Below are 13,642 nucleotides of genomic sequence, written 5' to 3' on the forward strand. Positions count from 1 at the left end.
GGTCTAAAGTCTCTTCAAGGTATATAAGACTAGTATGCTTCGCCATGCCCAGTTCTTATAAGATCTGGAGGCGATCCTAATAACCTGCACTACTAATCTTGCGTAGTGCCTTGTTTTGTTACTGACTTCTAAACCCTTATTGGTTTCTGAAAGATGTTTCGGGTGGCAGTTGTCGAAATCTTCAATTCGTCCTTTGGACAAGATCCGAATGATAACAAGTCCTGGTGCCGGCATTGTGTGTAGATTTGTATCGTACCTGTGCCACTAAGGATGGAAGATCGCCCTAAGGTATGTACTAGTAACCATCTGGATGCAATGCGATGGTTGACAGCTGACCTAGATGGTTGTTGAAACATATGTTAATTTGGTGGATCTACTTGATAGCTATCGGACCTAATCATCAGTGCATCATTTCAGGTCAAAGGCTGAGTTGAAAGGTTATACAACAGAGAACCGACGATACTTTCCAAGGGAAGATGCTTACACCGGCGGGCTCCTGAAATGGCTGCTGCGCAGGATCCACAACAACGGACGGAAAATGTGAAGACGTCGAAGTTTGAGTACTTATTACTTGTACCTGTACTCCCAGCTTCAATTGAATATTATGGAGAAACCACCACTTCTTCATCGACTCCAAAGGTTGCAATTTTCCTAAGGTCACATTTCTAGACCGCTATGAGTCGGAAAAAAAAATAAATAAAAGCCTGACGTAGACCACCAGGTCGTCCGTAGAAATAGTAGTGATAGGAAGCTGATACAAAATAAGATGACTGCATTATCGGCAGGGTGTAACATTTACCCTTTTATTTGCATGCGCCAATAAGATATCTCTTCAGCCTTATACGAAAAAATAACAGACGGGGTGTCACCAGCGATATGCACTGCGCCGAATGTGTCAGCCGGACGGCCCCTCGAGCTGATGGCGACGGCAATACCGTTTAGAATGCTTCCAAAACTGTGCAGACTTAGATAGTTCTGGGCTACAAACAAAAAATGGATGGGCTCATACACTAGACCGTAAATGTGAAGGCAGAGGACAGCACGGCGATCTCTATGTCAGTGGAATACCACGCCATGGTATGAACGACCTTAGGGTTGATGACATCAACGAGAATCCGCCTGGTGCCTTGCGTCTTCTCCTGCATGCGGTGCTCGGTCCTGATAATTGTTATGCCGTGCCTGTTGAGCTTGATCTGCAGTTTCTCCTTGTGGACCATGCGCTCAATACTCCCGTCAGTCACGTAGTTCCCCCGTGCAGTCAACCTACAACGATGGCACTGGACAGTAGTAAGGAGAGGCGCCTGGTGAATCATACTCTATTTACACGGAGCCTCAACTAGCTGGAGACGCAGGCCGGCTCATAACAGGGGGGGATGCAGGTTTGGTTAGTAGAAGAGGTGGATCAGGTCGTCCAGTGCAAGACATGGTCCATTGACACAGGCAAAGGCGCAAAACTGAGGAGGCAAACGGGTGATGCATTAAGCTACCCGAAGAAAGCACTCGATACAATCCTTGGCGATCGCGAAACGCTGGTACTGCCGCTGTACTGGCCGCACGCTGCGCTCGGGCTCGGCGGCAGCAAGGCTGCGTTCGCTGAGGAGCTACCTAAGGATCTAGAGAGCGTGGGCCTGGACGTGCGAGCGGCGCAGCGCGAGGGGTGCCCGTTGTGCAACCATGCGGACTTGGACTTGGCTGCGCACACGGCAGCCGAGCACATGAAGGGGGGAGCCTCTGCGTCGGAGCCCCTTCCGCGTGCCATCAGCGGAAAGTTCCTCTTCTTTCTTATCTGAACAAGCTAGCGCGTATATATCCTTTACTCTGGCCGCATTCCGTCTCTCAAGGAACACATTACCGGATTCTTGCCACACTCCAGCCCCCTCATGACGGGGCGTACTCGCATATGCGTATCCTGCACCCTTAGCCCCCTGCCCGAGCCAGTGCTCCGAGACTGGCAGGGGCTTCTTGGGGACGACGGCGGCAACAATGCACACTGGGCAGGTCTGTCACTATGACTGGATGTGCATGGATGCACGCGCGTGCCCAAAGGCCAACACCAGTGTAAGAAGGCGGGTCAGGCACGCTTCATGATAGGGATCTCAATAAGAGATAGAACAGCACACACTGTCATAACGATTAAACACCCTTTGAGAAACTTAAATCATATAATAAAGAATTAATTAACCGAAAATCAGACTGCAGTTTCATCAGTGATCTAGGAATACAACACTCTTGGTTATTATGCGTCCCTCCGTGTAGTTCTCTCCGTTGCTGTTTCCGTGGCAGACGATGGTGGGACTAACAACAATGCCAACTCGCCACCCATCACAAGTTTCATCTTCCTCGTCAACAAGCTTGTGCAGACGATCAGCTCTCATTGTGGTTGAACGGACAGAAAACGGCTCTCTGAGAAGATATTCAGGATCGAGCCAGCTGTAGTTCACAACTTGAGTCAACAAGCGACTATATATACTCCCAGCATCACGAACGATCTGGAGAAGGTCATGATCCCTCTCCTGAACTCCGCAGTCACTCGGCCCTGCCATCAAAAGGCAGGCAGGGCCAGAAAGAAAACCGTCACAGATTTCCTTGTAAACTGCGTCGAGACGCTCCATGGTGATGGCATTGCCGTCCACGGTGTAGTCTTTGTTCCTCGCTTTGGGGAAAATCAATCTCATGAACTGGGAACGGCACATATGGACCTCGGGATCTACTTCGTTGTAATGAATCTGGTATCAGCCAAGCCGGTAACGGGAACCAAGGGACGCAATATGGCTCTTACTTGTCTCCAATTGATGGAACGTGTGTTGCAGCTTCCGGCAAAAGGAATCGGAGCTCTGCATTGATCCAAGCTCTTGGAACACGAAAAACTGGTTTCGAAAGATGAAATTTTCCAGATGAGAGGACAGCAGGGCTGCTAGTATGAGGAATGGGTGCTTGAAGCCAAAGAGTGCGTCCTGGTTTGGGAACTGTGCTCGTTCAGAGACGGCGTTTTGAAGGCGAAGCCTCGTGTCTTCAGGAAAGGATGGGACATTCTCGAATGACTGAATGCAGTGCGACTTAGCCCACTGGCGGACATGCCTGTAAAACCCATCGAGGCATTCTTGAACGCTGTTATCTTCCTCGGCATACCCACCAGATCGGGCATGTTTGAAGGCGCTGTTCTGGGCTCCACGGAGGTCTGCTCTGCAGGATTCCAGCTGATGTGTTGTTGCCTCAAGGTCGCATCTAAGACGTTCATTGTCCTTTTCGATCCGACGATGCGCGGTTTTAGTGGCCTTATAATCGGATCGTGCTTTCTCGAGCTGGCGCTCCAAATGTACAGCATCCCGCCCTCTTTTCTCGTAAGATACTTGAAGAGATTCCACCTTTGCTGCTAGCCGTTCTTTTTTTCTTGTGACGTCCCTGACCTGGTGTTGTAAATCAGATACTCTGCTTTCGGCCACAGCGCATCGTGAACATAGCGAATCCGGATTCTCTTCGTCGCTCATCCTGAGTCCTTTGACAGCGTTGGACTCAAAAGTGATGCCTGTTTATATTAGTGAGTGTGAACGTAGTACTGATCGTAGCATCAACGTACGCTGGCCTTGGCGAAAGATGCGATAGCTGTTCTCGAGCCATCGTAAAACAAAGTCGAACATGATTTGTTCAGGTAGCAGTGGAGGCTTATGGTATCAGACGTAGCCGAATGACCAATTTGCCATGATAAAAGGGATCGGAACTGTTGGGAAAGGGATTCTAAACTGATCGTTTATAGGATGAGATGGCATCTGTACCTCTCAATTCAAGGCTGCTGCCCTTACATGCTAACACAGAAGAATGTATCCCTTGCAATCGTAACCTTCCCCCTTGAATTCCAGACAGTACTGGTTTCCGCGTCATCCAATTCTACAGGACTTCCATCTCTGAAGTCTATAAATAGCGCAAAAGCAGCTTTTGAAGCATTAGCAGCATCCTACCACCCATACTGGACCCAAACTGTCCTCAGCATGACTGCAGACGACCGCCACAGAATTATTGTTGGGCTTGACTACGGCACGACCTTCTCTGGTATGCTACATTGCGATGCTTCATCTCTACTCTCTATATGCTATCTGCGTAGAACTTCAACCGCCTCGACCACTTCAATCAGTCAGTGTCTTGTTTTCGATATCGTTGCACAATTCAGTATATTTTCACAGCATCTCTCATAACTCAGCACAAACAATATACTTTTTCCTTTTCATTCATCTTCATTCTGTAAATTGAGATTTTGCACATGCGGTACTGATTATCTACTAACACATCTCAGGGATCAGCTACGTTACATCAAATGAGACCGGTGCTGACAATATTGAAGTCATCAATCAATGGCCCGGTACCTCTGAGACGGTTTCCAAGGTCCCTACCAAGATTGCGTACGCGTCTCAAAATGATAACATCAACGTTGACAAGTGGGGCTTCGCCGTAACCGCAACAATGGTGTCCTACATGTGGACCAAATTGCTACTTGATGGTAGTACTCCTCTCACTGAGTTCGATGACCCTGCATTGAAGGACATTTCTGGAGAGGGAATGTTGAAGCTACCACCCAACAGGTCGGCAAGGCAGGTTTGCTCCGATTATCTCAAGGGCTTGCATGCCTATATGGTCGACACGCTCTGCAAGAGATTTTCAACTGATTTGTACTCTATCACCCCTGTTGAATACTGGATCACTATTCCCGCAATATGGAGCGATGCAGCAAAAGATGCAACCAGGTCAGCAGCGCTGGAAGCCGGTTTCGGATGCCGGCCGCTCGACCAGGTCAATCTCATCCCCGAGCCAGAAGCAGCAGCAATACTAGCTCTCAAGGTTTATGGTTCTCACCATGGGATTGACCCTGTCTCTCCAGGAGACGGCGTGCTGATTTGCGACTGCGGAGGTGGCACGGTCGACATTACCACATACACAGTGCTAGCTACCAGACCCAAGCTGCAATTTGAGGAACTCTGCGTCGGTGTTGGAGGCAAATGTGGCTCCACCTACATTGATCGCAACTTCAGCAAGTGGATGGCCGAGCGTTTTGGCTGCTCTTACACATCACTTCCACCAAAAAGACGCGGCCCTGGGAGCTCGTTCATGAGATCCTTTGAGAGTGCCAAGAAAGCTTTCGGGAGCAAGCTTCTCAGTGTGGGTGATCAGAAATTCATTGAGGTTGAGAACATCTACATGGCGGGTGTTCACCCTTCTTTACACTATGATAGCGACGAAGGGGTGGTCAAGCTGACTTGGTATGTGTTGTACATCCCCATCACTTTTCTACGCTTAGAAGAACTAACCCTACAAAGGCATGAGATGAAAGGATTCTTTGATCCCGTGATCAACGACATCATTCGCCTCGTCAGTTCCCAAGTCGACCTTGCGAAAAAGAAAAATCAACACATCGGTCGCATCATCCTTGTCGGCGGCTTCGGCGACTCCGATTATCTCAATGAGCGTATGAGGATCTGGTGCATGCAGAACGGCAGCTCCACCATGAAGCTGATTTGCCCCCCACAATGCCAGGCAGCAGTAGTCAAGGGTGCTGCACTCCGTGGTCTTGAGAGCCTTGTGCCACTGCACCGTAAGGCTCGTCGACACTATGGGTTTGCTGTTAGTAGGCCCTTCCGCCCTGGAGTGGACCCAGAAGACTACGGCATTATCGACAAGTTCTCAATGGAGAAAATGTGCAGAGAAAGGATGGACTGGGTCATACACAAGGTTAGCATTCAGGGGATTCGTGGAAAATCATGTATCCTGAAAGTCTGCCTGACACGTGGTAACAGGGTCAAGCCATTACCCCGGCTACAAACGCAAGTTTCAACCTTGCCCTCACGACAGAACAGGATGAACTCTTCCCAGAGTGCGAAGTGACGCTATATTGCTGTAGCCTTGACCAACCGCCAGACTATGCGCAGGGTTGTGGTGCCGAACGAGTCGGCCAGATAACCATTCACTTCTCCTCGAAAGATTTGAAACGGTCTCGAAAGCGGTATAACCCGGCCTACGGTAAAACATTTTGCGAACTCGACTTCGTCGTCAAGACAGATGTAAACTCTACACAAGGAATCCTCGCGTTCAAGAGCTATTCTCACGGTAGACCAACCGGTAACGCCACAATCGATTATACTCACATCGAGTCGGGTCCTACTGGTCGTGATTAAAGTCACAGATTCCTCTCGACACGTAGACAGACCAGGTACGTGAGTTGTATCCTGCAATACCACAGCGCTCACAGCGCCTTTGTCGTCTCGCACCTGCACTCATGCGCACCCTCTTCGACGGCTCCTCACCCTTACCTTACCCACCTACCTCGCTAATAGCTATCTACTCAGCTAACTCCCTCTGCAGCCAAGGATTTCCAGCCCGGATATACTTCTTGACCGAGAATGAGCTCAATCACTCGGTTGTTTGTTATTTAATACGTTCATTGGCTTAGTCGTGCATTCTCAGACGATACTGAGCTCAACACTAAGAAGATTGAAACAAGAACTAACGCACTCATTCATCAGATTATTGTAGCGGTTGAGTGCGAATTTCATTCGTACTTGATAGGACAAATAAAGAGAAGCTTCGATGGTAAAACTTTCAAGCGGAGATATCAGACAAGGGATCACAATACAGCGGATTGGGATCCGTGGGTGATGAAAGTGAAACTGATGATCATAGTAGATCACGATCCGCGCGGATCGCGTTCCCTAGCTACGCTGGCTGGGTGCCTACGGCATCTCTATCCTGAGGCATCTAGATCCGTGCTGTGATATTATCTTTTTATACTGTATAAAAGACGCCGTCTGCGAGCTCGCTTACTACGTTATCAATCTTCTCGTTACCTTTATTCCCCTCTATGTCATCCTCATCCTTATCTCCGCTTTTATCGTTACTAAACTCCGACTCCTAAATGCTATCTTCCTTCTCTGAATCCTGACCCCCATTCTCTTTAAAATTGCTATTCACCCTCTTCTCGCCCTTATCACCTATCTCCGCCGTCCTCGCCTCCACCTCCTCAACCACCCCGCTCCCAACCTTCCTCCCCACCTCACTCTCCCTAACCACCTCAAACGCCTTCTCCCTCCCCCACTCGACCGCCACCTCCATCGCCACCTTCACCGCCCTCGGCACCCGCACTTGCCTAATAACAGCTCCAACACCTCCGTACTGCTATCCGCCCTTACCGCCGCCGCCCCCAGCGCGCTTCCGTCCTTGCCCCGCAGGCCGCGCTTCCGCGTGCTGCCCACCATCGCCGTTTTGGCGTCGCCGCCGCTTGTAGTGCGCTGTCGTGCTTGCCGCAAACCAGTGGTGCCGGGTTTGGTGCCGCGGGCGAGTAGGATGGAGACGTTGCGGTGGCAGGCGGCGAAGCAGGCGTGTCGTGGGGGCCGGCGATAGCGTTGATGTGGTGGTTGTCGTGATGTAATCGACAGTGTAGTCGAGGAGCTAGGCCAGGAAGCGCTTGTCAGGGGCGTAGCGGCGGCGATGTGCATGGTGGTGCCGCGGGTGGTAGGGTCGCGGGACATGGGGAGTGGCGCGCTCGCGATACGGAGGGCGCTGAGGATGCGGGAGATGGATATGTGGTCGTTGGAGGTGAGGAGCTGCGGCGAGGACGGAGTCGTAGGGGGGCGGCGGTGGGAGCGAGGGCGAAGAGTGTCTGCGCCGCGGTCGAAGAGGAGATGGATGTAGTTGAGGCTGCCTTCTGCCTAGAAAGTGTGCGCCAAGTCCAGCCCACAGGACAAAAAGGCGAACCCGCCAGTTATCCAACCCTGATTCAGATGACTAATTTCTGGTTTCGGCAGCTCGGGCAAGACCGGTAAAGCCCTTGCATGTGTGCATGGTGCGAAAGCGGAGATGCGGTTAATTATGCGCACTCTCAGCACCGCTTTACTGAAGCTTAGAGTACGCGTCGAAATAGTCTAGCCACTATTTGACCAATTGCCTCTACGGCAGAACATAGATCTTACATGAGTTTGTTTCTCTTTGGGCCGGCATGGAAACCCTCCCCTTTAGATGCGGATCCAGTCAGCATCCGGCATCCGGATACTATTACCCTCGGGTGAAAATTTTTCAGACATCCGTGGAAGGTTGTCCTCTAAAGTTAAGTAGACGCGGTAGTGCAATTACCGTAAACGCGCTACAAGGCAGATGTCCGTTAAAGTTAAGTAGAAGCGGGCGCTAAGGGCCGAAGCGGGCCGCCTTGCCGAAACGGGTAGGCAGACGCCCGGGATACTCGGCGAATGAGCTGACGATGAACGGACGATAAAGCGGCTCTTTTCCTCTTCTGCCGTCTTCTCCTCTCGTCCTCGCAATGGTCACGAAATACTTCCCTCGCTTCACCTCCCCACTGCGCCGTTGCCTGACCACAACCGAAATGACCGCCGCCAAACTACCATCCCCCTCCACCCGTCGGCCCGTCGGTCTCACCGCCGCAGCATTTTCTGGAGGCCAGGTACACACGCTCTACCTCCACTACCATTCCTCCCCGCCTCACCCATATACTAATCACAACCACGGCAGGCCAAGCAAGGCGTCGACCGCGGCCCCGCCGCCCTCCTCGCCGGCGGCCTCCTCTCCCAACTCCGCCACGACCTCGGCCTCTCCGTACACTGGGACGGACAGTTCCACGACTATTCCAGCCTCATCCCGGACAACGATCCAGACGTGCGCGGCATGCACCGGCCGCGCGCCGTGTCGGCCGCGACGCGCGCGCTCAGCGCCCAGGTGCACGCGCACGTTTTGGGCGGCCGCGTCGCGCTGACGCTGGGCGGCGACCACTCGATCGGGATGGGGACGGTGTCGGGGGTGGCGCGAGCGGTGAGCGAGGGGACGTTCGGCGCGGGGAAAGAGTTGGGCGTGGTGTGGGTGGATGCGCACGGCGATATCAACACGCCGGCGACGTCGGCGAGCGGGAATGTGCACGGGATGCCTTTGGCGTTCCTGCTCGGGCTGGTCGAGAAGACAGGGGAGGAGGGGGAGGAGGAGGAGGACGTGTTTGGGTGGATGGGGCAGGAGCATCGCGTCAGTCCGCGGAAGCTGGTGTATATCGGGTTGCGCGATCTGGACGAGGCGGAGAAGCGGGCTATCCGGGAGAATGGGATCAAAGCGTATACGATGAGGGATGTGGAGAGGTAAGAGTTGGACCGAGGTGGTTTTGATGGCGGCGTTGCTGACGGGATGTAGGTACGGGATTGGAGAAGTCATGGAGAGGGCGCTGGCATGGCTGGGGCACGACACGCCTATCCACTTGTCGTTTGACATTGACAGCTTGGATCCCTCGTTTGCGCCCAGCACCGGCTTTCCAGTGTGGGAAGGCCTGACGCTGCGCGAGGGAAACTTCATCGCCGAAACTATCGCCGCGACAGGCAACTTGGTTGGCCTTGATTTGGTTGAGATTAACCCGACCATTGCTCCAGAGGTGCGTTGTCCTATTTACTTGCAGAGTCTCCAGACTGATCTATTTAAAAGGAAGTGGATAAAACCGTCCGAGCAGGCTGCTCTATATTGCGCTGCGCGCTAGGAGAGACTCTACTATAATTATATGGGAAAATACTTCATTGTCATTAATGACGCAGTGGGCTATGGCCGATGAACACGATGCGCCGTTGCATAGCGTTCTGTTCTCTTATCAGCTTGATGTGGCATATAGAGAATGCTTCAAGCTCATCTCCCGTTCTCCTTTCAGGCTCCAAAGAAGCCCCCAAGCCGCATTTTCGATTGATTGTTCAACGTGAAGCGGCCCCTTCCATGCTTGGCATCCTCCAGAGATGGCATTGATGGCAACGTGGAGATCGGGGAGATGCAATTAGAACAGCATGCTTGCATCGATGTCTGATGGATCTTAGGCCCCTCCTCATAGAGTCGCTAGGGTGTCATATAGGCGAATATAGTAGTTGAAGTAATGAATGTTTTCTAAGTAAGTACTAGTCTACAACTGTTCACCTTTAAGGGGGATTAAAAAGAAGGCAGCGTGTAAAATAGAGACTTAAAAAGAAGACAGCACGGAAATGAGAGACTCGAAAAGAAGGCCGCGTGTAAAAGAGAGACTCGAGTTTGCCCCATGCGTAATCCGGGTAACATTAATCCCTCGGAGTGGTAGGCACCCAACCATCGTCTAGAATGCCCACCACCCCTGCGACATTTTCTCAAATACAAAGAAGCTGGCTCTGGCTCGCGTACGGAGTGCAGGCTAAGAGACTTTGTAAGTATGCGAAGTTGTTGTAGGTCTTCATGGTTAAGGGATACATACTTCCTTTGAATGTGTGACCAGCATCGTCAGTCCAGTACTCACAGTCACCGTAGTGGATCGTGTTCGTGTTCGCATAGGTGCATGCCTCATGAACAGTAACTATATACAATATTAGTCTTGAACCTGGTTGAACCTTACATCATCTCGTCGTCGGCGTAAGGTTACTACTTACTGCCCCCGATGTTGTAGAAGACGTTGTTGGCGACCCCGTCGGTCCAAGCGTGAGAGCCACTCACAAGGAAGAGGGCGGTGGAGATGATGATGGTGGAAAACTGCATCTTGAGGACGAGTTGAGTGATTATCGGGATAGATCTGTCGGGTTCTGATGCGTTGGCTGGATGGCTGTAGTATGTGAAGTGCTGGAAGGCTGTAGAATGTGAAGTGCTGGATGGCGGATTTGGAGCGGCGACGAAGCCCGTTAAATACTCTTCCAGGTCTATAACAACTCTCAAAGACCATTATTGCCAAAGCAAACCCAGCTACGCCTGCCGTCTACCGTATCCTAGCAGGATGTGGTTGACGAAGCATGTCAGAGGGGCTTCACTGCGCCTCACCGATTGCCGTGAGAAGTACCACCATTGACGGAAACACCGTATTACTACGCTGCTCTCACCTCAGCCTATAACAGAAAATTTCTCCATCCATCCAATTGAACAGAGGTGTTACACGTCCGAAACTTTGCGCGAAGGATGCGGATCCGTAGAACAAGTGTTCCTAACCGCATGAAAAGTGCGCCACCTTAATTAGGCAACACTGGGAGAACACCTTGCTGCAGCTCGCATGCAGACAAACGACAAGCTTCCAGCCACTCTAGCTTAGCCCTCCGCTCCAGCTCAAGTGGCTGGCGTGCACTGCCTCAGCTGCGCTAAGGCATTAAGCAAGCGCTTAATAAGCGCTCTTATTCGCTCGCTTAAGAATATTTTGCTGGTAAACGCTTGCTACAAGCGCTCTTATTAGCTCACTTAAAAAAAGATTTTCCCCGTAAGCGCTTCCTTATAGACGCTTAATTATCCAACACTAGCTACATGTAGTATACACTACGCCTGAAGAAGAATCTAGATCGTATATAAGAATTATACGTAGAGTCCGAGACGCCACAGAACTCATCCTCGGAGAAGACAGAGCAGCAATGGGAAGCCCGCGTCGTACCTTAGAGATGCTGACAGCCCGAATCAAACACCAAGGAATGGGGTCATCTCGTTCCACATCCTCGGGTCAAGACCGTCCAGAAGAAGGTTTACCACAAGCACGCGGCCGCTATGCACAGCCGCTCGAAGCGATCGGTCTAGGCCTCATCAGCCACAACCCGTAGCCAGAACAAGAGTCCCGACTGCGCCCCAGCTTTCAGCCGCTGTGCCGCTGTGGCGACGATCCTACAGGATCGTACCTTAGCGTGGTACCGTGGCCTGCATGTGAAGCTGGCCCGCGTTTTCCCCGTCGGGCCAACGTGGATCGATGGTCGCTAAAGGCACGTCCAGGAGATGCTACTCCACCTCTACTTCCGGCTTAGCTCTACCTTGTCGCGAGGATGTCGGCGGTAGGTAGATCTAAGCGTTGTCGAGAGAACGGATAGGTACGGTATTCGAAACTAGGGTAGAGCTAAAATCCAGAGATAGAAACTGGCCAATTCAAGTCTCGCTTAACAACAAACTCATCCAGACTTGCTATAGTTCATCGGCCATTTGAGCCACTCCCTCCATTCGTCCTGGTCAACAGATCTGTGCACAGCAGCGATAACACCCTCGCTCCAACCTTGCGAATACCACTGCTTGTTTTCACAACGCCCCACAAGTGCAGCAAAGTGCGCTAAGGCTACTAGTGCAGTCGGTTCGCATTCTTCGAGCAACCCCAGGTAGAGTGGATCTAAAAGTACCGCCCATCTCCAGACTTGGGCCATCCGTCCTCCAGGTGCTGAAATGGTAGCCAAGGTAAGTTTCAGAGCTGCGAGTGCGCTCAAGCACACCTGTTGCACTTTGCTGCCGATGGAGGTGCTGCGGATGTAAGAAGCGAGTTGCTCAATGCGGAGCGGGAATTCATCCAGCGGGTTCACCGCCAGATCCTGCCGTTTCAAGAGATCTGAAAGAGGACCACTTTTCGCCCAGTTCGATGTGCCCGGATGCGAAACAATCCCCTTCACACCTGGGTTCAGAATCAGTTGGTATCCAGATCTGACGTTCCATGAAATGCGTGAGCTGGCATTTACATACCTCGGATGAGGCGGAAAGACTGAACAACGTCCTTGACAGTCATCAAGTTCCCATGCCGACGCGAATCAACAATCATGTATACATCCGCTATGAAGATAAATGAAGCCAGGATTATGTAGGCAGGGTAGTTCTCCGCTGTCACATTCTGCGCCCGAGACGTGAAAGATGACAACGCTTTAGATTGATGCCTCGCGGCAACAATACTCAGAACACTGCGTTTTTCCGCTTTGACATGCGCGAGGTGAAGAGCCGTGACGGCAAGGAGTCCATGCATCAACGGAGCCTGGAAACGGGCTGAGTTCTTGTGTTTTCGACATGGCGGGTAAAACCTACATTGGCGAATGCTAGCCTCGGCACTGTGTGTTTCCACAGATCGTGCAGCAAATCATCCTTCGAGAATGACTCGCATGTGACATCGTGATAATGCGAGACAAGCTGCAAGTCCTGTGTCCAAGTTATGGAAGGGATGGGGTCTAATGACCGCGGAAGAGTGATCGCTTCTGACTTTTTCAAGTGTGTTTCCAGTGCTGTGGCCTGGTTAACCAGACTCTTTACACGGTCTTTGATGGCCTGATCTTGAATCTTGGACGAGCTCGCCGGAAGCAACCGGGAAAGACGTCGAGGGGAAGCGGGTTTGATTACGACAATCGGTCTTGTCTGTTGATTGCCGCTCTTTTGGAGTTCGGAGGCATGCGCTCCCAATCCCGTTTGTGCTGTGCCTTTTGTTGCTTGAGGTGCTGACGGGCGCAATAAGCTGCACTCAATTCCATGTCGGATGCAGTTGCCACAGGGCACCTTTTCGTCACACTACGGAGAAGTATCAGACACAAGCTGAACGACGCAGATGATGCAATCCATTTCCGCTCTCCATACTGCGTTCTTTTTTTTTCCCCTTGCCTAAAAATGAAAGGTGCATCTCCACAAAAAGACGGTGGTCGTTGGCACGCTCCAACGTCGGTACAAACTTCCGACTCACCTTGACTCGTCGCTGTCTGCAGCGGATACAGCCGTTCTTGGACTTCTTATGCGGCCGTCGCGTGGCACCCATCATGACGTTGATTCCAAACAGTGGATGACCGGGCGGATTGGAGGATGAGGTGGGGATACGACGCGGGCAGCTTTATGTTCTCTCGTTTAGCACTAGCCAATTAACTCAGGTTACAAAAGAGATACGAGGGTTAAACGACGGGTACCGGCTCAG

At 51.6% G+C, this 13,642-nt stretch overlaps 3 protein-coding genes across 3 annotated transcripts; 2 read left to right on the top strand and 1 right to left on the bottom strand.

Moving 5' to 3' along the window:
• Positions 1-3,986: 3,986 nt before the first annotated feature.
• On the top strand, positions 3,987-6,161 carry LTHEOB_4499 (Heat shock protein HSP70; the record flags this gene model as incomplete). The annotated part of the gene is made up of 4 exons (XM_035513539.1): positions 3,987-4,047; positions 4,289-5,249; positions 5,307-5,718; positions 5,784-6,161. 4 exons carry the CDS (start codon positions 3,987-3,989, stop codon positions 6,159-6,161), a joined length of 1,812 nt encoding a protein of 603 aa, XP_035374548.1.
• Positions 6,162-8,359: 2,198 nt separating this feature from the next.
• Positions 8,360-9,706, top strand: LTHEOB_4500 (Arginase protein; the record flags this gene model as incomplete). The annotated part of the gene is made up of 4 exons (XM_035513542.1): positions 8,360-8,437; positions 8,506-9,116; positions 9,169-9,403; positions 9,671-9,706. The coding sequence occupies 4 exons, from the start codon at positions 8,360-8,362 to the stop codon at positions 9,704-9,706; spliced, it is 960 nt and encodes a 319-aa protein (XP_035374549.1).
• A 424-nt stretch (positions 9,707-10,130) lies between these two features.
• On the bottom strand, positions 10,131-10,512 carry LTHEOB_4501 (uncharacterized protein; the record flags this gene model as incomplete). Its single annotated transcript, XM_035513543.1, has 3 exons — positions 10,131-10,174; positions 10,235-10,333; positions 10,407-10,512. 3 exons carry the CDS (start codon positions 10,510-10,512, stop codon positions 10,131-10,133), a joined length of 249 nt encoding a protein of 82 aa, XP_035374550.1.
• Between the last annotated feature and the right edge of the window lie 3,130 nt (positions 10,513-13,642).

The sequence above is a fragment of the Lasiodiplodia theobromae genome, assembly GCF_012971845.1.
Source record: "Lasiodiplodia theobromae strain AM2As chromosome Unknown scaffold_12, whole genome shotgun sequence".
NCBI lineage: Eukaryota > Fungi > Ascomycota > Dothideomycetes > Botryosphaeriales > Botryosphaeriaceae > Lasiodiplodia > Lasiodiplodia theobromae.